At 38.6% G+C, this 25,717-nt stretch overlaps 5 protein-coding genes across 5 annotated transcripts; 3 read left to right on the top strand and 2 right to left on the bottom strand.

Annotated features, from left to right (window-relative positions):
* The first annotated feature begins 444 nt into the window (after positions 1 to 444).
* Positions 445 to 2,149, top strand: LOC129756996 (uncharacterized protein K02A2.6-like). The gene has a single exon (XM_055754080.1). It carries the CDS (start codon positions 637 to 639, stop codon positions 1,783 to 1,785), a length of 1,149 nt encoding a protein of 382 aa, XP_055610055.1. The 5' UTR covers positions 445 to 636; the 3' UTR covers positions 1,786 to 2,149.
* Positions 2,150 to 5,935: 3,786 nt separating this feature from the next.
* LOC129754660 (ankyrin repeat and MYND domain-containing protein 2) lies at positions 5,936 to 7,744 on the bottom strand. The gene is made up of 3 exons (XM_055750838.1): positions 7,305 to 7,744; positions 6,661 to 7,236; positions 5,936 to 6,595 (listed from the first exon to the last, which is right to left on the bottom strand). The coding sequence occupies exons 1-3, from the start codon at positions 7,591 to 7,593 to the stop codon at positions 6,183 to 6,185; spliced, it is 1,278 nt and encodes a 425-aa protein (XP_055606813.1). The 5' UTR covers positions 7,594 to 7,744; the 3' UTR covers positions 5,936 to 6,182.
* An 823-nt stretch (positions 7,745 to 8,567) lies between these two features.
* Positions 8,568 to 10,048, top strand: LOC129752499 (uncharacterized). Its single transcript, XM_055748273.1, has 3 exons — positions 8,568 to 9,105; positions 9,246 to 9,386; positions 9,443 to 10,048. The coding sequence occupies exons 1-3, from the start codon at positions 8,770 to 8,772 to the stop codon at positions 9,800 to 9,802; spliced, it is 837 nt and encodes a 278-aa protein (XP_055604248.1). The 5' UTR covers positions 8,568 to 8,769; the 3' UTR covers positions 9,803 to 10,048.
* A 59-nt stretch (positions 10,049 to 10,107) lies between these two features.
* On the bottom strand, positions 10,108 to 11,575 carry LOC129752498 (cyclin-dependent kinase 9). Its single transcript, XM_055748272.1, has one exon. The coding sequence runs from the start codon at positions 11,419 to 11,421 to the stop codon at positions 10,219 to 10,221; it is 1,203 nt and encodes a 400-aa protein (XP_055604247.1). The 5' UTR covers positions 11,422 to 11,575; the 3' UTR covers positions 10,108 to 10,218.
* Positions 11,576 to 12,476: 901 nt separating this feature from the next.
* On the top strand, positions 12,477 to 15,313 carry LOC129755037 (putative ankyrin repeat protein RF_0381). The gene is made up of 2 exons (XM_055751336.1): positions 12,477 to 13,945; positions 14,005 to 15,313. The coding sequence occupies exons 1-2, from the start codon at positions 12,505 to 12,507 to the stop codon at positions 15,228 to 15,230; spliced, it is 2,667 nt and encodes an 888-aa protein (XP_055607311.1). The 5' UTR covers positions 12,477 to 12,504; the 3' UTR covers positions 15,231 to 15,313.
* The last annotated feature ends 10,404 nt before the right edge of the window (positions 15,314 to 25,717 follow it).

Genomic DNA, 25,717 nt, shown 5'->3' with positions numbered 1-25,717 from the left:
AGCTTGACGCCAGCCGAGGCGAACTACAGCCAGATTGAGAAGGAGGGTCTGGCGCTGATATTTGCAGTAACTCGGTTCCATAGGATGATTTTTGGTCGGAATTTCGTTTTGGAGACGGATCACAAGCCGTTGCTGGCGATTTTCGGGTCTAAGACTGGCATCCCGGTTTATACAGCAAACAGGCTTCAGCGGTGGGCGTTAACTCTATTACTGTATGACTTCAGCATCAAATATGTCAACACAAATAGTTTTGGTTATGCTGACATTTTGTCGAGACTGATTAACACCCACGTCCGCCCCAACGAGGAGTACGTCATCGCAGCGATTGAGCTAGAAGACACCATGTAAGATATCGTCAAGCAGTCTGTCGATGGTCTTCCGGTCACTTTTAAGATGATCCAAGCAGGAACACAGTCGGATGCGATTTTGAAGCAGGTTAAGCAGTTCGTCGAAACAGTTTGGCCAACCGATCGGTCGAAATTCAACGACTCCCAGCTACAGCAGTTCCATCAACGCCGGGACAGTCTATCAATAGTGTCCGATTGTCTCGTCTACGGAGAGCGATTGGTCATTCCTGCAAAATTTCGAGATCGGGTTCTGCGTGTTCTACACAAGGGCCACCCTGGAGTGGAGAGAATGCGGTCCATAGCACGTAGCTACGTCTATTGGCCCGGAATCGACGAGCAAATCAGCCAGCGTGTCCGAGCGTGTGTGGAATGTTCGAGAGCCGCCAAGACCAACACAAAAACTAATTTGGAATCTTGGCCTGTACCAGAAAAACCATGGCAACGATTACACGCCGATTATGCTGGGCCAGTCGACGGCAATTACTACCTAATTGTTGTTGACGCTTTCAGCAAATGGCCAGAAGTCATCTCCACCAAGCGCATCACAGCATCTGCAACGGTGGCCATGTTCCGCGAGATCTTCGCCAGAAACGGGATGACCGAAACTTTGGTTACCGACAATGGCACACAGTTCGCGAGCGAGGAATTCGAAACGTTCTGCAGCAACCAAGGAATCCTTCACCTTAGAACACCGCCGTACCATCCGCAGTCGAACGGTCTCGCAGAGAGATTTGTCGACACATTCAAGCGAGGACTTCGGAAAATAACGACGGGGGGAGAGCCTCTCCGCGAAGCAATTGATACTTTCCTTTTGTGCTACCGCTCCACTCCTTGTCGTAGCGCACCTGATGGGAAGTCTCCAGCAGAGCTGTTATTGGGCAGACGATTACGAACAGCATTGGACCTATTGAGACCACCAACCTCGTTCTACAAGCAACCTGAATCGAAGCAGGAAATCCAGTTCAATCGAAAGCATGGCACGAAAGCGTTGAACTACGATGTCAATGATCTGGTTTGGACTAAAGTACACCGAAACAACACCTGGTCCTGGGAGCCTGGTCAAATCCTCGAACGTATTGGCCGGGTTATCTACAATGTTTGGTTACCAGAAAAGCGAAATCTTGTGAGGTCCCATACGAACCAACTGAGGAAGCGGTACGAGTCCGAACAACCAACATCACCAGTACAACAGCAGTCGACGCAAATTCCGCTAAGCATCCTGTTAGATTCTTGTGGTCTTAGTCAGCCATCAGCCGAACAAGCAATAGGTGGGCCATCGCAGTTACCGTTACTCAACCAGCTAATACCTACCGAGGTCCCTCGCCGAGCGCCTTCCAAGCCCCCAAGAGCTGCTACTCAGCAACAACCGAGCCAGCTTCGCCAATCTTCTAGAGTAAGAAGAACACCCGTGAGGTATGAGCCGTATCATCTCTTCTAAGAGGGGGAGGTGTTGGGAGGACACCCCTACACAACCTTATCATCATCATCATTATCAGTGGGCTCATCGTCTGACACATTCTGTCAGAGTGACTGACGTCTGCCACCCAAGAACACCAATTGTGCAAGTCATTCTAATTCACCACTCTAATCAAGAACCACACCGTTTATTCGTTTTAGTTGTAACAATCGTGTAATAAAGTTTTTAATATGTTAGTTGTATAAATCATCGGCCTATTTATTACAACAATTAGAAATGAGATGTGAGACGTGAAACGTTTTTTTTTTATAAAATCTTTTATTATTGACTGATTATCTTAAATTAAGTTTACAGAAATTGCCACTATTCGTATTAAATTACACATGAAAAATATGAATCTAGTAGTTGAAGTGAAAAATTTGGTGGCTGTGTAGAAAGAATAAATTTGATGTATTGGATATAATATTTCATGGCTATCATTCGTTGATTTCTTCTTAGCGTTTGAGTTCAGGAATCACCAGCCGATCGAAAGATAGAGTTGAGACACCAGCTTTTGTTCGGAGAAAATTCAAAGCATGTTGCCAAACACTCCTTACACCTGGGCAGGTAGCAAATTTATGCACTAACGTTTCAATTGACCCACTGTTGCATTGATCGCAGATGATTGAATCAGCTCGTCCGATGGAGTGCATAATTTCTCTGTGTGGAACTTTACGATGCACTAACAGAAAATACAAACTCCTCTCTTCACTGCTTAAGGATTTGTGCTTAATATTTTTCCATACATTGGACCACCTGACGGAAGCATCGTTCGTGAATACTGGATCTGGAATAGCTTGGATTTTGGCAGCATACAGTGCTCGGGATGTAGGGTTCTGTATTATGTTTTGGGGGAACTCTATCATTGCGTCCTTCACAACTTTCAAACAAGGATAGTAGGTCGGTATAAACTGATTATTTGCTGCCAACAGTTGTGATGCAAAAGGCATGCAAGGAAGCGTCTGGAGATTCCGATTTACTAGTAAAGCAGAACATTTCTCAGAGGGTAAGTGTAGGTTGAGGCCACCTCTTGAAAGTGGTAGAGCAAGATTCACAATTCTGACTCTTGGGTGTTCGTTTCCCCACAAAAACCATCGAATCGTAGTGGTTATTTTTGCAACGTTCACATTTGTGATGCTTAGCACAGAGCTTAAAAACCAGATTTTGGAGGTAACAAAAGTATTCACTATGATCACTTTTTGTAGAAGGGTCAAAATTCGTCCTCTATAAGCGTTCAGAAGACGCACCATTGCGGCGATAACTGCTTTCCAATTTTCGCGGATCATTGCCCTTTGGTTGTTGTAGAAGATTACTCCAAGCACTTTCATTGATTCAACAATTTGTAGCCAGGTAGGTGAATCGAGAGTTCGATTCGAAGAAATTCCTATCTCGATAGACGTGGTTTTATCTAGGTTGAGCCGTGAACCCGAAATAGCTCCAAATTCATCAAATATTTCTTTCACGAGATGTATCTTTTGGGTGTCACAAGTTACGATTGTCACATCATCCGCATATGCACAAACTAGGTCCAATTCACCTCCGCACGTCTGTTGGAGCTTCTCGATCAGAGGATGCATGTATAGAATGAAAAGATGCATTGAGATCGGATCGCCCTGTCGAACAGATCTCTCAATTTGGAATTCTCTACTTAATTTGCCGTTTATCAAGATTTTTGAGTGTGCTGAATCTCCGATTTTAGAGAGAAGTGCTATAAAATCAGTATTGATACCCGTATTGGCTCCGTTTTCTGAGGGTATACGGTTTCCGCTGACGTAGGTATGAGCCCTCGTTGGAAAAGATGTGTAAAGTTGTTTGAAGTGTTCAAAGATGTTCTCCTCTATCAAACGTTAAGAGAGAGACGCCCAAGTCCCAAGCTTCAAGTCTCTGGTCTTATGTGTCAGGTTTTATGTCTTATGTCTAAGTTCTTCAGGCTCCTAAGGCTTCAGGTATCAGATTTTAGATCTCAGGTCTCATTTCCTCGGTCTCAGGTCGCAGGTTACATCACAGGGGAAAGTCAGCTTAGAGCCAGCAGAGGGCGCGATTTTCGGACAAATTCTTACGGTTTCATGACAGTTCAAATTCTTAAACACGGATTATTAAACACATGGGCGCCATGGGCTAGGACAGCTTGTAGAATTTTGTGGCAACAACAACATGGTGATCGGAGGATCGCTCTTCCCCCATCGACCAGCACATAAGGTCACTTGGGTATCCCGAGATGGCCGAACAGAAAATCAAATTGACCACATCTGCATCAGCCGAAAATGGAGAAGGAGCCTTCTTGATGTCCGCAACAAACGAAGCGCAGACATTGCATCTGACCATCACCTCGTTCTTGGCGAGATACGACTGAGAGTTGCGCGTGTCCAACGGCGCGAGGAGAAAGTCGGGTTTCGATACGACGTCCCCCGGCTGGAGAATCCAGAGGTGAAAAGGGCATACGCTGAACAGCTAGAATCCCGAGCCTCGGAGTTGCCGACAGACGGAACAGTCGAAGAATAGTGGTGTGGAATCAAGAATGCCTTTATCACGACGAGCCATGGTACTCTCGGTAAAGTTTGTGGAAGACGAAGTGAATGGATGTCGGATGAAACCTGGAGGATGATCGATGATCGGAGAAAGGCGAAAGTCGGAATTGAGAAGGCATGTACCGGGTCAGCCAAAGCAGCCGCCCGCTTACGATATGCGGAGCTGGAAAAGGCAGTTAAACGAGCTTGTAGACGAGACAAGAGAGCCTGGACAAACTCTCTAGCCGAAGAGGGAGAAAGAGCCGCCGCCATTGGAGATATCCGATTATTGTATGATATATCTCGCCGCCTTAGTGGTGCATGGACTAATGCAAGAATGCCGCTGAAAGACCGAGCAGGTCAGCTGCTGACGGATCGAACAGATCACTGAGCATGCACTGAGCATTTTGAACAACTCTTCCGAGTTACAAATAGCAATGGCCAACAGAACCCGCAGCTCGAGGCGCCCACAGTAAGTCGCATTAATGGCGTAAACTCGAAAGCGCCCTCGCTGGCTGAAATAGAAGCGGCAATCAAGGACATGAAATCCAACAAAGCGCCTGGAATCGATTGCATTCCTGCTGAAATGCTCAAAGCCGACCCTGCCTTGTCAGCACAAATGTTCCACCGTCTTTTCGCTAACATTTGGGATACTGCAACATTCCCGGCCGACTGGATGCAGGGTATCCAGGGTCCCGAAGAAAGGAGACCTGACAGAGTGCGGTTACTGGCGTGGCATAACTTTGATCTGTACAACCCTCGAAGTACTCTGCAAAGTGATCCAGACGATATTGTTTTGCTCGCCCAAACACAACAAGACATGCAGAGCAAACTCGACGACCTCACCGAAAGCTCCAAGGCAGCAGGTCTCAAAATCAATGTCGGAAAGACCAAGTCGATGGAAATCAACACAGAAAATCGTTCCAATTTCGTGGTAGCTGGACAACAGGTTGAGACAGTGGGGTGCTTCCAGTATCTTGGTAGCCAGATTACGCCTGATGGTGGTACCAAGAAGGACATCGAAAACCGGATCAGAAAAGCCCGATTTGCGTTTGCGAGTCTCCGAAACATCTGGTGCTCACGCCAGATATCTCTACGAACTAAGATCCGAATCTTCAACTCAAACGTCAAATCCGTATTGCTGTACGGGTGTGAAACTTGGTGCACATATGCGGTGACGACGCGAAAACTGCAAGTTTTTGTGAATCGCTGCCTGCGGAACATCATCCGCGCTTGGTGGCCTGGCAACTGGATCTCAAACGTTGAACTTCATCGCCGGTGTCCTCAAAAGGCGCTAGAAATCGTGATTCGGGAACGTAAGTGAAGATGGATTGGGCACACACGCGGGCTGCGAAGAGATGAAAACGAGATTTGCAGAGAGGCGCTTGACTGGAATCCAGATGGGCATCGAAGAAGAGGCAGGCCCAGAAGCTCGTGGCGGCGTAGTCTACCGCTGAAATCCGTTGACGAGAACCTTAGCTGGCAGCAAGTGAATACGCTGGCTCCGGATCGTCAGCAGTGGAGATCTTTTATCTCAGCCCTATCGGCGCCGGACCCTTAGGTAGGTAGGTAGGTATTAAACACATTTTTGAATGGCGCACATTTTTTCACAAAACTTCAATCAGACCCGACTTATATTGGTAAGGTTTATTGACATCAAAATTATACCAAATGACACATATAAATTCTACGTCTTATAGAAGGATTGACTGTCGTTTTTTTATCTCCATTATTACACTTTACGTTTAGAACTACATAGGGATTCTAGAGTTATTTATTTCGGTTTCCAATGGTTGTTAGGTTGTGGTTCAATTTGTCCGGGAAGCAATCCCCTTGCCCAAGGGTCTGACGTGTTTCTCTCCTATGATGTTCTTAGCTGCTAACCAGCTTCTGCAGCTGTTCGCTTATTTCCGCCGAGTCAATGTCCTTTTTGGGGCCGTCCTTAGCCGTCCCACCAACCGCAGCCGACGAAGGCCGGGCGCACACCTTTTTGTGCATGAACCAGTGCAATCGTTGGCATTCGCGATCGCAATACTGCACCTCTTTGCACTTGGAACACTTCTTGTCCGGTTTTTCCTCCCCACAGGAACTGCAGTAGGAAAATGTGTCCTGGAAGCCCCGTTGCCCGTTGATGGCCGATTTGAGAATTTCCAGGGCACTGGCAGCATTTTCTTTGTTGGCCAACTGACCCACCACCTGCCGAAAAATGGTACACTCCCGGAACGGGAACTCACGCACACACTCCCGGATGGTGCCCTCGATGTACTCCAGGGAACCGTCTTTACCTGTTTAAGGATTGAAATAAGGATAAGTCGTTTGGTTAAAATAGGGGAGAATCTAAAGAACATACCCAGTTTCAGAGCTTTTTTGGCAAACAGTTCGACAAAATCACTCTTCTGATCCTTGGTCCCATCGGCTTTGTCCTTGCGAGCCAGGAAGTAATCCCGACACTTGGCAACCTCATTGACCATGTAGCCCAGGTAGTGATACTTAAATGCCATCACCTCGTTGATCTCGTTGCGACGTTTCATTTCCCGCTCCATCATCTCATCTAGCACCTTCTTTATGCGCTTCAGATCATCGATGAAGAGACCATACTTTTGCATATTCAGCGCGATCCGCACCGGATGGATGTTGATTTGCATGACGAACTTGTGGAACCCGTCCAAATGTACCACCGGAAGAAGTGGTTCCTTCTGTGAACCTTGTACCTTGGTGAAAGCTTCGATTTCGGTGATGGGAACGTAATTATTGATGGTGGCCACGACCTGATGGTTCGCCACGAAGGCTGCCATCTGAGCCGCGGTCCGGCCCACTGAATTCGTGGCATCGGCCTTGGCCCCTGATTGAAGCAGCTTCAGACACACATCCACATTTCCCGAGAGAGCTCCGAAATGCAAGGCAGTGTAGTTGTACTCATGTTTGCCTGGAATTTAATTTAAAAAAAAAATTCTTATCTTCTCAAAATGCTTTTACCAAATTTAAACCAGTTACCAGAATTGACATCGGCGCCCTGATCCAGCAGCATCTGAACTGCATCCTTGTTGCCCTTGTAGGCGGCATGCTGCAGCGGGGTCATGCCATTCTCGTCCACAAAATCTACAGATTGTTTGAACTGGGCCAGCACCATCTTCAGTTCGCTGATTTCGTTCTTGGAGATCCGATCGAAAATTTCCTTCTCCTTCGCCGACAGAATCACTTTCGAGGTAGCAGCCAACTCGGCCGTGTCGGGTGTGACGTCCATCTGAGGCTTTTGCTTCTGGGAGTCCTTTGCAGCAGACATATCCAACTGACTGGGGCTGGTGCTTGCTCGGACACTCGGAAATATCCTCTAAACTATGTAGAAAACTAGATTTTTAACACTTTTTGCTGGTTTCTCGCTGCTTTAAAGCGATACTTGCTGGCGAAAAGTAAACATGCGCTTTTCACGCGATTTTGACGTTATCGAATTTGTCATGTTAAAAGTTTTCAGAGACGGGAAGAACGAAGACTCCAACCAAAGTTGGGTGTCTTCGATAAATCATCGACAACCGGTTGATGTTCATTTAGATTAGAGATGGGAAACATTTTAATTAAAATTTTTACAATTTTCATTCCATGTTAATTGAAAAGCTTTGAAATTAGGACTCAGTTTAAGAATAAAGTGACACTAGTAACAGGAATAAGAATTCGGATTCGAAATTAAGAATCATCATTTGGTTCCGAAACACAGATTCTAAATTTCGATTCAGAATTTTGATATTCAGAGTCAGATTTTTAATTAAAAATTAGGATTGAGATTCATAATTCATATTGATCAGAATTTTGGTTCAGATTCAGAGATGCAGATTCAGCTTGGATTCGAATTTAGCTTCAAGATTGAGATTACGATTCAGAATTTGGATTTAGAACTTGATTCATTATTCAGACTCAAAATTTAGATTGGGAAATTGATACTTGCATACGAAATTCAGATTTTTTCAGAGTTCAGTTTTAGATTTCAGAAGTAAAATTTCGAATTCAAATTACCACTTATCTATACCATTTTTTTCATATTAGACTCACCGAATTTTACTTTAACGTTTCAAGTTAGAAAAGCTGTTATTTTTAATTAGCCACGAAAATGGGTTTGACGCGGGTTTATTGTCATATTAAATTAAATTAAAAAATAATATCAAAACTATTAACCGAATGATCGAATTTGTGAGCCGACTGTAAGCTTCAGCAAGTGCAAACAATTGCCGGCAGATGACGCGCTAACCTCCTCCATCAGCTGCTTGTCATCGCCGATGCGCATACTATCTCCATCTTGTTTATCGCCTGCCCTGCGAGAAAATTCCGCGTCCGGGAAGTAGCTGCTGAAAGTGCGGTGGCCGAATCAGCAGACGGAAGGTCAGAAAATAATACGGCAAACAGCAGAAGCAGCCAAATACCAAATAGTAATCAAAATAGACGAAACAAAAAAACATCACAAACAACAATGCGAAGCGAATTTGATAACGCGCGGTTCATCTGCGCCTACAAGAGGAACGCGATCCTGTGGAACATCAACCATGAGCACTACAAGAGCAAGGCCAAGAGGGAGGTCGCCTACCGGGACATTATGCTGGAGATGGACATGGGCACGATCGACGAGGTCAAGAAGAAGATCAAGTCGTTGAGGGACACCTACAATGCGGAGAAGCAGAGGATGATCAAGAGCCGGAGGTCCGGAGCGCCCTCGGACGAGAAGTACCAAACCAAACTGTCCTGGTATCCGCTGCTGGACGAGATCCTTGGAAGCAAGATGCAACCGATCGAGGACGAATCCGTTATGGTAAGTCGGGTCTATAGAGTAGTATCATTGTTTAAGACTGAAAGCTACAATCTGAGAAATTGAAAAAAACGTTCAAATTATTCCTAAAATTATTATGAGTAAGAAAATATTGAAATTTAAGAGTTCCGTTGAATTTTCAGCACACCGATACAACGTCAACCGAACGGAAGGTTGTAATAGAGGAAATTATTCTACACGATGATCACGCTGAACATCTTGAGGAAGAAATAGTAACCGAAGAACGATCGACAATCCAGTGGATGCACCAGCAACTGAACGAGGTAAGCTGAGTTATTATTCAAATAGAAATTCTTTAATTAACCCTCTTTCATTGTAGACGCCCGAAGTCTCCCACGAACCCAACAACAAAGTCCACCCGTTGATGATCGCCCCAAACAAACGGAGAAAATCCCAAGCCAGACTCGGCCAAGTCGAAGTCAACGGTCACGAGTCGACGTATCCTTTTTTCAGCGCAGCAAGTGTGGCTCCGGTTACACCAAGAAGATCTTCATCTGGTGCTGCTGCAGCCACCGTTTCGGCGTCGGCATCCGAGGATGAGTACCACTTTTTTGGCCTCAGCATGGCCAGCCAGTTGAGGGCGCTGCCGCGTCTCAATGCCATTATACTGCAGGAAAAGATTCAATCACTGATCGCCCGGGAACGCATCGAGTACGAGCATTCGCTGATGAAGGACTAGCATTAAGATTATTGTTTCCCTAAGGGCTTAGATGTGTAAGAATAAAATATAAGATTTTGTATCGAATGTTCCGACCGAATGATTGTTTAAGCTGATAAAATTCGTATTTTTAGGATACGTTGTTTTGTAAACTTTTAAGATGAATTGAATACAAATTATTTCATGTAATGTTAATAACGACAGTTTGACACGATTCAACTGTCTGTTTCTTCATTTCTGTAAAAATAAAATATTATAACTCAAACAATGTTTAGTCAGTCACGATAAATGAGATGGATTTCGAAGAATTGAATACTTATGCCGAATTCGTGGAGTTTTCAAAAGTGTATTTCAACCGAATCATATAACCCGCTGGTAGTAATTGTTATCATATAGAAGATAATATATCATATAAAAAAGCGAAAAAAAAGCTAACACTAGTAAACCCTATCCTGGTAGCTGTTCTCCTGGGGGCGCGTCTGCATCGTGTTTACCATCTGCTGTTGGTACTGTCGCATCTGGGAGGCTCGGCGAGGAGGCGTCAGGTATTCGAACATACTTTGGGTGTGTTGCGAAAGCATCTTGCTCAGATCACAGGGCATCGGATCGGTCCAGAAGAAGTCATGATTGAGGGCCGAATCGGCATCGATCCGTTCCTTGGGATCGAGAATGAGCAGTTTGTCTAGCAGATCCACTCCGTTTGGATCCTTGACGTAAGGTCGCAGTCGGTCTCGAACTTTACGCTTCTGTCCCATGGGAAGCTCCATCTTTTGATAGAGCTCCAGCATTTCGACTCCGGGCCAAACATCCGGGGTAAAGGAGCCACAAAGTTGTGAAATAAAGATAAGCTGTTGCTGTTCGGTTGCGCCCTGCATAATCGGAGACCGGGTCCACATTTCGGCCATTATACAACCGGCACCCCACATATCGACCGGTGGGCCATAGTTTCGATCGCCCAGAAGCAATTCCGGTGGACGATACCAAAGTGTTACTACTCGATTGGTGTATCGATTGGCTTGACCATTTTTAGTCAAACTAAATGCTCGTGCAAGTCCAAAATCAGCCAATTTTAAAATTCCATTTTTAGTAATCAGAACGTTGGCCGCCTTCATGTCCCGATGAAGAATCTTGTTGCTATGTATATAGTACAACCCGTTCAGCAGCTGCTGCATTACCTTCTTGATTTCGCCAAGACTAAATTTTACGTTCATATTAGACAACAATCCAGCCAAATCATGTTCGCAAAAATCGAACACCAAATAGAAAGTCGATCGATACCGATTGTTGGCCGTGGCCTTGGTACGACAGATCTCAATCAAATTAACCACATTCTCGTGCTTCAACAGCTGCAGGATTCGGATCTCTCGCAAGGCCGTAATCGGAAAGCCTTCCTTCTCGTTATCCATCAGCACCTTCTTCATGGCCACAAACTTCTTGTTCGATTTCTTTTCCCGGGCTTTGAACACTTCGCCGAAAGTTCCCTGACCGATTTTGGCCACCTTCTCGTACTTGCTGGACTCGTCGCAGTACGGGAAATCGTAATCCTCGATGTACTTCTGCTTTTCCGGAAGCGTCAGCACCGTGCTCGATGTAGACATCTGCAGCCCGGAAGAGTGGCCATCCCGACCGGAGGAACTCATCTTCACGGTTTTGAATGCACTTGAATGGGTTCGTTTCCCCTGCTGGATCACTCCATCGGCGAAATACTACAGGATTCCACGAAATTTCGGTGATATTCGGTTGTTTATAAATAGTGCTGATGCAGTTCGCACTCGAAAAAGGAAAGCTTTAAAAAAAAAACTGAAAGCTCCGCGAACACTCAAATAGTACACGCTTGTTGAGGGATGCTTCCGTTTTCGATATCAGAATACGCAAGGAAAAACCGGAAAAACTAAACAATCTTTTGCGTAGATTCGCTGGCTATACTGTTGTTTCCAGTTCAACGAATTAGACTGATTTAAATGATTTAAAAAAAGTGAAAGTCAACTGTATATGTCGGGAAAAGGAAAACCTGTTCGAAAAAAGATTGCCTGTGGCCGAGTTGTAGAAAATTAATATTGCCTAGGGCCTCTGGTATTTTGAATAATCCAGGTAATCTGAATGGAAATTTTTATAATCTAACCTGAAACCGGACTTGTAAACAATGATGCAAAAGGTAAATCAGGAGGACAAATTAATTCTATCGAATGTGCCATTTTCTGTTCCACAATTATTTCTGCCGTAACTCCAAATATTCCCAAAGTTTGCAAGTAGTTCACGGAATATTTTGAAAAGAAAGCAACATTTCGTTAAAGGTAACTACCAAATTTTGAATAACGATGATCGAAATTTATCAAAACTTGTTTAATTTTACCCATGAGTGTTAAAATTTTGTATCAGTGTAAAAGCTCTCATGAACTTTTAGTTCACGAATGAATGAGCAATCGTTGAACCGGGTGAACCTGCATGAATCAAATAGGATGATTCATTCGATTTTCAAAAGTTTTAAAAGAAGTGCGCGAAATTTTTGTCCAACATTTCCATTACACAAAGGTGATAAATTAAACCCAAATCCGATAGGATCAGAAACATTTATTAATACTGAATTTCTTGCCATATCAAGGTTGAAAAGTCCAACCTGTGTCACTTGAAAAATTAATATTTAAACTTGTATCAAAACCTGGAGTGAAAATACATTTTGGAGTCAATTGCCCGACAAAAGCATCGGCGAAGGTGAGTTTATCATGGAAGAAGACGCGCAATCTCAATTTTTGGAAGATCAGTCCAGTCCTTTTCCTGTGGAATTGGATCTGTTTCAAGAATATTGCAGTATTTCGAGTTGTGATCCTAAAAATCACAAAATCAATGGAAACATCTACAAACCAACCAAAGGCTCAACTGAACTATATCAGGCCATCAAAAGCAGTGACCATACCAGGATAGCTTCGTTAGTTGAGGCGTACAGAATGGATTTCGAGAAAGTTAAGATTCACCTGGTTAGCAAATTCGGCTGCGACCCCAAAGATGCGATATGGCTCAAAAAAACCATTTTGATTGCCGCCACCCAGGAGGAATGCCGCGAGGTAACGAAATTTGAAACCCTAAAAACCGAACCTGTGAACATTGGAAAAGCGGTATTGGTTTTATTGCAACATCCTATGCAAGAGAAGCACGTGGCGGTGATCCATCCTGATATATCCAATCGACTTGAGGCGTGTCGACTGGTTGATAAACTAACCCGAAATGGATACCTGTCCTGGAATAGTTCGGGCTACGAGGAATCGTTTCTAGAAGTGGCAGCTCTTCGCGGTAACTACCGACTTATTGATCTGCTGTACAGTTATGGAGCACGCATGGATGATCCAGAGCACAATCCGTTGCTATCCGCCATTCGAGCCAATCAACTTGAAACGGTTCAATGGTTATTGACCGAACATTTCGATAATTTCGATTGCACAAAACGGGATAAGCAAAATCTAAGCGCCTTGATGAAGGCAATGGAGAAAGGAAATCCTGTCATGTTTAAATATGTGCTTCAGAAGATGATCGATTATCGCATGAAGTATTACAACGAAACGAAAAACGAGGCTTTTTCCAGCATTTTTCGCTTTGAAAATGACGATCTCTGTTCCCTTTCTATTCTAACATTTCTTCGGAGTCATAAGTTGCGCAAAACAATTGAGGAATGTATAGTGGAACACGAACTTGATTTATCGTATCAGTGGAAAAATGTGACCATACTGGAATCTTTGCTGGACAAAGAAGTAGCTGTGGAGTACTGTTTGGAGCAAGTTCGTATGAAACCAACGCTTTTAGGTCTGAGAGTTTATAATGAAACTACCGTTCTACACAAATTCATCGAATGGAGTAGAATGGACTTTCTGGAAGAAATCTATGTGGATAATGCTATCGTTAAGAAGTATTTTGAAACAAAGGATGCACTCATCGAATTGAGAAAAGCATTGATTAAAGATTGCCATAATAAAATAGCGTTCATGTTAAAACATCACCAGGATTTTCTTTTAGTGAACGAAGATTTGTTCCGAAAAACAATTCTAGAATTTGCTAGTCCTTCATATACAGTTCATTCAAGGTACATTGAATGCGTTGTGAGACATTTCCCTCAATTTAAACCTGCCTTAGAAAATATTCAAAAGAATTTGATCGACGAACGTATACGTCAAGGTAAAAAATATAACCTTTTTTAACATAAAACCGTTTAATGATATGCTTTATTTTTTTAGGATTGAAAACAACGTACTTTCAAAGACAGAACACCAACGATCAAATGCTGGAATACATTGAAGGAACGCTGAAACAAGCTCGGTATTTCAAAAATTCCAAAGTACTTCACATGGCTGTCCAAATGGATGATATTCAACTTTTCGATCAACTCATAGCGGATGGCTACGAATTAGATCACGTGGATGACTACGGTAATCATCCAGTCCATTACGTGGGAAGCACTGAAATGTTAGATCACCTCATCCGCTTGCATCCAGATGGAAAACAACTTCTAAATCGAACGAACACGGAAGGCTGCACCGTGTTATATAGGGTTTGCGGTTTACCTTACGATGGACATAAGTTACTGCCAATTGTCGAAAAGTTGGTCGAATACGGTTGCGACATAAGCAAATTGAATAGCAATGGAGAGACTGTTCTGTTTTTGACTACCAGTATTACTGTTGTAGATTATCTACGAGGTTTAGGAGCCAGTCTGGACCTGATTAACAGCTCTGGCCAAACGATTCTTTTTAAACATCTACAGCTTTACCGAACTTGTACAGTTTTAAATTTACTGCCATTGGTGAAAGATCTTGCAACCTTCAAGGAAACTGCCCACGTGTACCTGCCATTGCTTGTCAGGAAGCAATATCACTTTACTTCCTTCGACTACGATTACTTTCTAGAAGAGTATCCTACGACAACTAAATTGCTATTTGATTCGTTGGTTAAACATTCAAGAGAAGAAGCTTCAAGAGTATTCACTTTGGCATGCTATAACTCTTTCTATTACATAGTCCAGAAGTTTATGCAATTCGACTACGACCTGAACTACAACTATCAAGCGGACTATGAAAATTCATCGATTCTGGCCCTGCTCCAAAATTTACATCAGCAACAGTTACATGTAGCTCAATGGCTTCTCACTAAATCGGTAAATTTGAAACACCAGAATGCGTGGGGTAAGAGTGTTCTCCATTTTGTAATTCCAATTAAACATGCTTTGACGAAGGAATCCCATGTCGAGCTTATCCTCTCGGTATTGGAAAAAGGAGCCCCAATTAATGCTGTCGATAAGGACGGCAATACACCACTGCATTTGGCCGTGAAACAAAAGGAATGGCATTTGGTTGAGCTGTTGGTGTCGAATGGAGCCGATTTGAAGTTGAAAAATAATGCAGGAAAAATTCCTTTGGAAATTGCGAATGAAGTTACGCAAGAACTATTCTATTTTATGGTTTAGACTACTCAGTGATAATTAAACGGTTATCATTGATTATGATTTAATCTAGTCAGTTGTCTGGAGGTAGAAGATTACAAACGGTTTTTTTTTGTCTTCAACGTTGGTGAAAAATCAAACAAACCTCAACTGCAGGATAGGATTAAAGGGAATTTATTTCAAATAAGAATGATTCAACTGTTCACTGATTATGATTCTATTCCGAACCAAGACCAAAATGATAAAAATCTGTTCGCGATTAAATATCTAATTACAAATACGTCAAGTTGTGAAATATCTAACCCGGTGCAAGAATTCGCAATAAGCGAATGAACTAAAGCTACACTACAAACTACATTCAAATAAGTAAATTGTTTTATTAATTTAGTACTGCTTCTCGTGTTTTTTTTTATTACAGTCCTCTTACAGTGCGGTGAGATATACGTAGTACAAAGTCAACACTTGAAAATGATGGACGAAGGCGCCGTTTTGGGTTTAGTTTATTTCAACGAGGAATATGGCGGTGCCCTGGTGGAAAGACGTTCTTCTTCTTATTCTTTGAGTGAGCCAACTGACGCTTTGAAAATATCTGAAACCATTCATAACATCTACAAACCGATTGAGGATTACACCGAATTACAACGAGCAATTTTAAACAAGGACCACGTGCGAATGGAAGCGCTGTTGACGGTCTACCAACAGGATTTTCAAAAAGTACATCAACATTTGGTGAATAAATTCAGATGAGATTCGGCAAACATGGTCTCAAAAAACTGGGATAGAGTACTCGTGGCTTCCAGTGAAGAACAGTGCCGTATGGCAAAGAATATGGAACACAATGAACCCATTGATTTACGAGATTTTGGAAATGCTGTCTTGGTTCTGTTACTTTATCCAATGCGAAATGAAAATGCGGCAGTAATACTACCGAATGAGAATAATCATTTAGATGTCTTGAAATTGACCGAAGTATTAGAAGCAAACGGATGCCTATCATGGAATTACAGTAATCCTGAGACACAACCGGAGACCCTTGTTGAAACTGTAGCATCCTGTGGGCTGAATAATTTGATAACTAGACTTCACGATCAAGGGGCGAAGCTTTTTCTTCCGAATCACAACCCGTTAAGTAAAGCTATTAAAAAACGTCACAGGGATACAGTGCTATGGATGCTAGACGAATACTCTCATCTTTTGACAGAGCTACCAAGTGATTATCTTCTAAATTCACTGATATTGTTGATTCATTTGAATGACGTTGATTTAATGGAACGCGTGCTGAAAGCTATGATACTGACCTATAGGCGTGTTGCCCCCAGATATGTAACTGAATCGGATGCCTTCAATGAGGTCTTTAGATACAAAAGGAAATATGGCCAGAACAGCATTTTTAGTTTCGTTCCTAGGTTCGGTGCTAGCCGGGAAAGGGTAGAGCGATGGGTAGTTGATTACAATCTAGATATTTCCTATCAATTCAATGGAAATCCTATCCTCGCATGTATGCTGAAACGAAAAATCGCACTCGACTATTGCTTCGAATGTATGCGTCAAAATACCGAGCTTCTGGGGCTACAAGAACGTTGGAAGAAATCAATATTACAACTTCTAATCACAGAAGAGTACTATGAATTCCTAGAAGAGATCTATCAAAAAAATCCTAAAACCAAAAAGTACTTTGAGAACAGCTTTGCTTGGGTACTGCTGATCAGAGCAATTGCCAGCAAAAACTCGGATCGTATTCAGTTCTTCAAAAGACATCATTTCGAGTTCTTCCAGCACAATCAGCAACTTCTACGGGCACCGGAAATTTCAAAGTATGCAACTGATAAAGAATTTTATCGTAAACATGGAGACGCTGTGCTTGATTTCCTTCCTGAGTTAAAAGATTTCGTTGAAGAGATTCGAACTGGTTCATGGACGTAGAGCATCTAGTTAGGTCTTAATGAGCACAGTGTGATAATAACTACTATATAGGACTAGCTAGGTCATATTAAGTAAATTGTGATAAAGACTACTTAGTGCAAATATATCGTGCAAAAACGATTTGAATTCGGTATCGAATTTTGAATACGGCGAATGCGCCAAGACCTTTGTTTTGAGAAAAACGCATTCCAAGTTTCAGAAAATAAAATCAATTTCCTATTTAGCTGCGTACAATCATTTTCCTAAATAAGTCGCTAAAATGCTTCCAAATTGATTTAATTTCATCACCCGATCGATCAATATAGCTTTTCCGTACTAATTACTTAAAAAAATAAAGAAATATAACTGTGGGCCCTTTTACCACAGACTGGTGCTTCCATTTTGTTCATTCGCCAAATTGGAGCGCCCTTTAAAATTGCAGAATGCCTATTCGCCTTTTGGATCACTCATTAAAGAAGCAATATTCAAGCAAATTTCGGCTTGAAAGCGGGTCCAAATGATCACAATAACACATTAGCACATTCAACGATCCTATAAATGCTGATTTGTGCTTCTCCTCGTCCTGGGAAAACAAATTTCAAAAACTTCAATGCCCTTTTTCCATCTGGAAATAACTATTGGCCCTTTTGTTCGCGACGAAATTTGGGCGAATGAACTGTGGGATTACACACTCATAAAAAAAGCTATTCGCCTTATTTAAAAAATTAAATTTAACTTCACTAAAATAAGCAAAAATTAAAAGAAGATCATATTTTCGGATGTAAAATGAATAGTTTAACGCATTTATGTGATTATCTGGATTTGTTTACAGTTGGCGCTTTCGCCGTATTCAAAATTCGATACCGAATTGATTTTTTTTTTTATGGTAACGAAATATCAAATGCATGGTCTCATCGACTTTGAATCATCATCCGAATAAAGTACAAATAATCATATCCAAAGTGTTATTTTGTAAGAAAAAACCTACACACTGTTAGTATCGTAAATCATCGGCTTTTTGGCAGCACTGACTTCCCGGAAATCAACAAAAAATATTCATTACACCATTATTCCTAAAAATCCGAACAACTCTTGCTGAACACTAGAAGCCCGGTCCATTGTGTCGTAACCGTCGCAGGAAATTCCAGGAGAAGCTGGAGCGGAGCATCCTATCTCCATGAACTATTCTACCAAACTGATTGTCTGATGAACATTTCCTACAAACGTGAAAGAGATGTATCTTACCTCTCTTTTTCTCTCACACGTTAAACTTAATACAAAACCGTTTATGGATAAAAGGCCGTTAAACGGCGTCACCCCAAGGAGTTTACGAAGCTTTACGATTACACGATTAACTATACTCTTTCAATTTGAGCTACATTCTACATCATCATACTTACTCAAAAATTAACCAACCAGCGTAATTTCTTGGATAAAATTTCATTTATACCCTAACTAAATCTTGAGTCTATCTTTAACTTGTTTTCTGTTTTTATTTGCAATTCGAATTTTATTGATACAACTCTACTCTACCACATTACCCCCCTTCTCTATACTCATTTACTGGCCTGATATTTTTGATCGTTCATTATTTATTAACCTGAGTTATATCTATTTTCAGTACATAAGGTTGAGAGTTCTACATCGTTAATTATGAAAAAAAAAATGTCTAAAAACACCATATGATCAAAAGAGGTACGTTATAGTCCTTTTGGTGATACAGTTCAGAGAAACGTATGTTTGTTTGCTTTTTTTGTTTTTTTTTTTAACAAATGATAACTTTGGGTACACACCTGTTTTTAGACTATTTAATCTTATTCTTGCCACTGAATGTCGAACTCTAATTTTAATCTTGCTGACCACTGATAGTTCTATCACTTGGATTTAAATGTTGGATTTGAAAATTGGTTTTAGTTGTTTTCTTTTATCCGGAATGTTTAATCTTTTCCTTTCATCTGAAGCCAAATCCAACTCATTTATTTGATAATAATTATTGAGCCTAAGTCTTCAATTTGATAACCATCACTGATGCTTGGGTTTTTTTTTTGTAAGTTTAATCTGAAGCTCAAATTTGAAAATCTGAATTTTGATATGGATTATTAATATTGAGATCATTTCTTGATCTGAGTTATATGAAATCATAAGCTTTTCTGGAATATTAAGTTTTTTCATTGCCGACCTTTAATCTTATTGTAGCATCTCATTGTTGGACCTTAACTTTATTATTCTTCTAAGTATTACACATGTTATATTTTGTATTTGTCTCTAGAGTTCGATTTTATTTTTTTTTTTATTTCATCCTGGAAAACTGAATCAAAATATCACTCCGAACGTTGGGGCTAACTGACAGTTATTGAATTGGCAACGAGCTACAAGATTTACTGTGCTGATGCAAGTACTGTAGGAGTGTTAAACTAGAAAATGTTTTCGAGGCCTTTATTTGAATCTTAAATAGGAACTCTGAATTTTATTTCCAATTTTAAATAATTCAATCAATAGAATTCAATTTTGAATATATTCTTATGTAATAATGTACTATGAAGTGAATCTTAAATACTTACTTTTTCAATCATTTCTAGTAGATCCGTTCAAGCCTGAAATTCAACCACACTGTTTAATATGAAAAAAATCATTTGTAGCTTTTCTCATCCTATTGTTATTGCCAAATTCCAACATTCGAAAGATGTATGACGTTGTTACAATAATAAATTTAATTTCTTCTAACCCGTTTGATTGCTGCTCTAAATTATCATTGACTAAAAACTTTATTTGCCTTCTTTTTTTTTTTTATAAACAGTTTTCTAACAACAAAACCTTGTTCTGTATGATTTTTTTTTTTTATCCGAATCTTAAATTTTCAAAAATTCGCAAGGACCGGGATTCATCTTTTATTTGAGCGATGAATTCAATTATTGATCCTATATTTAAATTGGAAACTTAAGTAGCAAAATGAACTAGAATCTGTTTTTTCCATCAAAATCTGGCATCAGCCTTTGAACACTGAATCTATATTTCTTTTTTTTTTAATCAATAAACTCTGTATTGAAACTCAATAACTCTTTCTTAAATCAATCATCAAGAATCGAAATCATAATATCGGTTTCCTAATTGAATAATTTGAATCTCTAACCACTTTAACTTGTTTTTTTCATATTCATGCTTTCACTAACAAATTGTAGTATAAAATCAAATCCTGATTTCCAATATTCACCTTTTTTATGAATTCCTATCTCATTTTTTTTTATAACGGTCGAACCCTCATTCTTTCCAATCTGTTTATAAACCCAAAATTAAACTCAATATTGCATATGCAAGCCATTCTGTCGGAGAATTCCAAATCTTCATCTAGTACCGTCGTGTAGCGCTTTATTTCAACTTTACCTGAATAGATCAATTTTTTTTTTTTGTTATTTATTAAAACTTTGGATTCGAATTCCGAGCTTCTGAATATCATTCTTAAATGTTGATCAATAAAATTATCCTCAAAATGATTTTGAATCGAAATGACAATCGTTTTCTTTTACTGAATCTTCATATTTGATGTGGTCCTGGTGACCTAGATCTTTCGTTTATCCCTCCGTTTTCCAACCAAATTTATTATTTTTTTTTTATCTTTTTCAACTTATTTCCTATTTTATTACACTATCAAAGAAAATTTAAAGCATTTAGATCTAGTATTAAAAAAAAGATTTTCAAGGATTTTTTTTGCATTTTTTTTTGTAACTTTTCATTACCACCTCTGAAAATTTCTTTTTTTCCAATACCTGGCATTTTTTTGCATCCTTTTGCTTTTTTTTTTATAAATCGGTTTTTATTTCATTCTTTGATTAAACAAGTTTTGTTAGATCTATACAGCTTAATGGAAAATTTTTCATAATTTTTTTATTTTGAAATAATATTCCCTGAAACAATTTTCTTTTGTTACACAATTGTTTTATTCAAGGTTAATGTTGCCATTCAATAAACTTTGTTTTTATTGGTTTCTTTTTTTTATTTTTGTTAAACTTCTTTTATGTGAATGTGATGATTAAAAATCTCAATTGAATTTCCTTTGATTGTTTTTTTTCTTTGCCATATTCGTGTATGACTCAGTATTTATTTTCCAAAATATTACATATCATGGTATTCACTATTTAGTTTTATCTGTTTATCATACTTTTTCTTTGCTATCTTAATTTTACATCTTTCAATGTACTGAATTTTTTTTTAACCATTCTTTATACAACTTTACTTCACTAAATTATCTTCATTCCCATTTTCTTTAATTTGCAATACTTGAGCTTTCATCGTATTTAATTTTATTGTATTTTAAAAATTCACTTTGACAACTCAGTTCCTTTTTCATGTTGAACATATTATTTCATTCGACTACCTACTATCTCTATTTCTGTTTTTTTTTTTTTTATGATAAATTCCTTCTTTAGCGAAAACATGTATTGAATTTTTTTTTCTTTTTTTTTTTTTGTTATTTTCTAATCTCCATTTTTTCACCACAATCTCTATGTTGATATTGTTACCTTATTTCTTCTATCGAAATCCACCTTTTTCCATTATCTCATCTCGTTTTTTTTTTTTTACTTTACTTTTCAAATATCAATTCACCACGCAATCTTCATGCTCTTTTATGCCTTTTTTTAAATATATTTCACATATTTCATAGGAGTTTCCTTCTTCTCTAGCTTCGCCTTTGTTGCTAACAATTTAATTTTATCTATTTATAACTTTCGTTTCCTTCTATCATTATTTTTATCCATAATTTTCTTTTCTTTATGTTTTAGTTGTTGATTAACTTCCTTTATATGAACTCTTTATCCATCTCTTTCCAATTTCCGTTGTTGTTTTTTTCATCAAGAATTTTTTTCATTCATTAACAACTTTATTTTTAGTGCCATACTTTAAATTCTTGATTTGTGTTTTTTTTAAATAATTCTACGATCCTATTTTCTATGATCTGCAGTATTTTGTTTATGTATTTGCCCCCATCTTCCTCTTCATTTTCTTAATTTACCATTTTTGTGCTTGATCCAGTATTTATTTCCATTTATTTATTTTTTTGTTTTACATTTTTCCTTATTCATGTTTCTTTTGATGATGATTTTGACAACTAAGTTACTGATTTCATTATATAAACATCATTCCACAACTATCTATCTTAATTTTGTTTTTTTGCTTCGAGATAAAATTTTTGTTTCGTGAAATCCTTTTGTATTTTATTCTTTTTTTAAAAAAACTCGTTTTTCCAATTTCCTTTTCTTTTATTTTAATTCAAACATTTTGTTTCTACTGCCAAATGTGTTAATTTCTTCTGTTAATTTTTTTTCATTAGTTTAATTATTTCGAATGCTTAATGTTTGTTTTTGTAAAAAATATTACTTTCTGTTTTTCCAATATCTCTTGGTTATCACTATTTTGTTTTATCTTTTAATCATAATTTCTTTTTTTTTAATATCTGCATTTAATATTTTTCATTGTCCAGACAATTTTTTTTTCTATCATTTTTCATATTTTTCTTCACTAAACCATCTTCCTTCAATTTTTTTTTTAATTTGCTATATCTGAGCTTTAATCGTTTTTATTTGAACAGTTTGCTTTTTCATTGTTTTTTTTTATAATAACTTTGACAACTCATTTCCTTTCATATTGAACATATTATTCCAGTCCTCTACTATCTATTTTTTTTTGTTTGCTTTAATGATGAATCCTTTCTTTCGCGAAAACCTGTAGTATTTAATTTTTTTTCCATGGTATTTTCTAAATTTCACCTTTTTTTCTACCAAAATCTCTATTAAGAAATCGTTCTTTTCGTTCTATCTGAATCCACCTTTTTCCATTATCTAATCTCTTTTTTTCAGCGATTTTTTTTTTTGTTTCATTCAAATATGAATTTGCCATTCAAGCTTCTTTCTCTTTTTTCCATGTTTATAATAATTTTCTTTTTTTTTTTTGTTTCATTATGATATTTTTAACAACTATACTTTTAATGCCACAATTTCAATTTTTGTTATAGAATTTTTTCTTTTAAATATTTTAACTATTTGTTTCCTATGATCTCATCTTTCGCAGTGCTTTGTTAATGTGTTTGCACTCATCTTCCTCTTCATTTCCTTTATTTCCATTTTTGTCCTTGATCCAGTATTTTTTTTTCTATCATTTTTTCATATTTTCTTCACTAAACCATCTTCCTTCAATTTTTTTTTTAAATTGCTATATCTAAGCTTTAATCGTTTTTATTTGAACAGTTTGCTTTACAATAACTTTGACAACTCATTTCCTTTCATATTGAACATATTATTCCAGTCCACTATCTATTTTTTTTTGTTTGCTTTAATGATGAATCCTTTCTTTCGCGAAAACCTGTAGAATTTAATTTTTTTTTCCATGGTATTTTCTAAATTTCACCTTTTTTTTTCTACCAAAATCTCTATTAAGAAATTGTTCTTTTCGTTCTATCTGAATCCAACTTTTTCCATTATCTAATCTCTTTTTTTCAGTGATTTTTTTTTTTGTTTTATTCAAATATGAATTTGCCATTCAATTTTCTTTCTCTTTTTTCCATATTTATAATAATTTTCTTTTTTTTTTTGTTTCATTATGATATTTTTAACAACTATATTTTTAATGCCACAATTTCAATTTTTGTTATAGAATTTTTTCTTTTAAATATTTTAACGATTTGTTTCCTATGATCTCATCTTTCGCAGTGCTTTGTTAATGTATTTGCACTCATCTTCCTCTTCATTTCCATTTTTGTCCTTGATCCAGTATTTCATTTTTTTTAATGCTATTTTTCTTAATTATTGTTCCTTTTAATTCCTTTCTTCATGATAAAATCTTTGTTTCGTGAAATTCTCTATTATTATATCCTTTGTTTTCTTTACACTCCATCACTGTTTATCATTTTTCAATTTTATTTATTTTTTTTTTTTTAGTTTTCAATATTCAAACATTTTGTTTCTACTGCCAACTGTGTTAATTTCTTGTCCATTTTTTTTCATGCAGCCATTTTTCTACCCCTCTTTTCTTTATATATTCATCATTTATTTTTTTTTTCAGTGCATCATCTTCTGCTTCATCTTTTTTTTTTTTTGACCATTTATTTTTTTTCACCATTATGCATTTCCTTTTATCACATCTTCTATTTTTTTTAAGTGCATCATATATTTTTTTGCTAATATTTTCCTTTAAATTTTTGTTCATTTATTTTTTTGGCAATTTTTTTTTTTTTGAATCCACCATTTTTCACCATATTTTTCCGAACGTTTTCTTCTGTTACATCTTATTTCTTCCACTTTGCTCTCATCATGTTTCAAATCCTTTGCCTGTTTTTCTTGTAGCCTTTCGAAAATCTCTTACCTATTCGGAGCAATTTTATTGCTACCGACTGCGCCATGTCGTAACCGTCGCAGGAAATTCCAGGAGAAGCTGGAGCGGAGCATCCTATCTCCATGAACTATTCTACCAAACTGATTGTCTGATGAACATTTCCTACAAACGTGAAAGAGATGTATCTTACCTCTCTTTTTCTCTCACACGTTAAACTTAATACAAAACCGTTTATGGATAAAAGGCCGTTAAACGGCGTCACCCCAAGGAGTTTACGAAGCTTTACGATTACACGATTAACTATACTCTTTCAATTTGAGCTACATTCTACATCATCATACTTACTCAAAAATTAACCAACCAGCGTAATTTCTTGGATAAAATTTCATTTATACCCTAACTAAATCTTGAGTCTATCTTTAACTTGTTTTCTGTTTTTATTTGCAATTCGAATTTTATTGATACAACTCTACTCTACCACACATTGGTTTTTGATTAGCTCGATTTCTAAGGTCCATATTGGCACCATGCTGTATCAGTTCTTCGACCAACGTCCAATGACCGTTGGCTACGGCCACGTGCATGGCAGTGTTGCCATCGTTATCGACGGCATTAACCTGGGCACCATACTCCACCAACAAGCGGAATAGCTCCACACCGCATCCATAGTGCTGGGCTAGCACGTATCGATCAGCGAGTGTTATCAACGCACTCCTGCCCAGATCACCGCATCGTATTTCTAAATCAACTCCTTTCTTCAACAGTAATTTCACTTGCTCGGTAGTATCACCGAAGAAAAGTTGAAGCAGCCCGTAGAGCGGAGTATATTTGTTGTTGTGTTGGTAGTTGTAATTCAAATCATAATCGTACTCGAGGAATTTTCGAACGACGTAGTCGTAGAATTTGTTGCACGCTTCCGCAAACAATTTGCTTGCGTCGTCCCGAGAAAACTGGTAAAGTGAATCGAACAAAAGTTTAGCTGCTTCGGGGTACATTTGCAATAGCTTATCGTATTGGCCAGGATGAAGGCTCTGACTGTACATAAGCGGTAAAATTTTGTGAGCATGATTCCGGAAAAACTGCGTTTCGTGGACTTGATGATAAATAGCATTCACCAAATCGATTCTGGGGTATTTCAAATGCCTTTCGAGAATCGTTTCACCCAAATTATTTACTATTTCTAAACTGGCATTGTGCTTCTGAAGAATTTCTAGCTCTTTGAGGGTGTAAATGAAAAATAAAGCTGAGTCCCCGGCCTTGGTTTGCTGATTAACGTCTGCGCCGTA

Source organism: Uranotaenia lowii, chromosome 3 (assembly GCF_029784155.1).
Source record: "Uranotaenia lowii strain MFRU-FL chromosome 3, ASM2978415v1, whole genome shotgun sequence".
Lineage (NCBI taxonomy): Eukaryota > Metazoa > Arthropoda > Insecta > Diptera > Culicidae > Uranotaenia > Uranotaenia lowii.
Note: the sequence above shows the minus strand (reverse complement) of the source record. Positions and strands in the feature narration are given on the sequence as shown.

Coding starts and splice junctions, on each gene's coding strand:
- LOC129756996 (XM_055754080.1), top strand. CDS start 637: ATGCGGTCCATAGCACGTAGCTACGTCTATTGGCCCGGAATCGACGAG.
- LOC129754660 (XM_055750838.1), bottom strand. CDS start 7,593: ATGTCTGCTGCAAAGGACTCCCAGAAGCAAAAGCCTCAGATGGACGTC. Junction 7,237..7,304: donor GGGCGCCGATGTCAATTCTG/GTAACTGGTTTA, acceptor ATTAAATTCCAG/GCAAACATGAGTACAACTAC. Junction 6,596..6,660: donor CAAAAAAGCTCTGAAACTGG/GTATGTTCTTTA, acceptor ATCCTTAAACAG/GTAAAGACGGTTCCCTGGAG.
- LOC129752499 (XM_055748273.1), top strand. CDS start 8,770: ATGCGAAGCGAATTTGATAACGCGCGGTTCATCTGCGCCTACAAGAGG. Junction 9,106..9,245: donor TCGAGGACGAATCCGTTATG/GTAAGTCGGGTC, acceptor TTGAATTTTCAG/CACACCGATACAACGTCAAC. Junction 9,387..9,442: donor TGCACCAGCAACTGAACGAG/GTAAGCTGAGTT, acceptor CTTTCATTGTAG/ACGCCCGAAGTCTCCCACGA.
- LOC129752498 (XM_055748272.1), bottom strand. CDS start 11,421: ATGAGTTCCTCCGGTCGGGATGGCCACTCTTCCGGGCTGCAGATGTCT.
- LOC129755037 (XM_055751336.1), top strand. CDS start 12,505: ATGGAAGAAGACGCGCAATCTCAATTTTTGGAAGATCAGTCCAGTCCT. Junction 13,946..14,004: donor CGACGAACGTATACGTCAAG/GTAAAAAATATA, acceptor TTATTTTTTTAG/GATTGAAAACAACGTACTTT.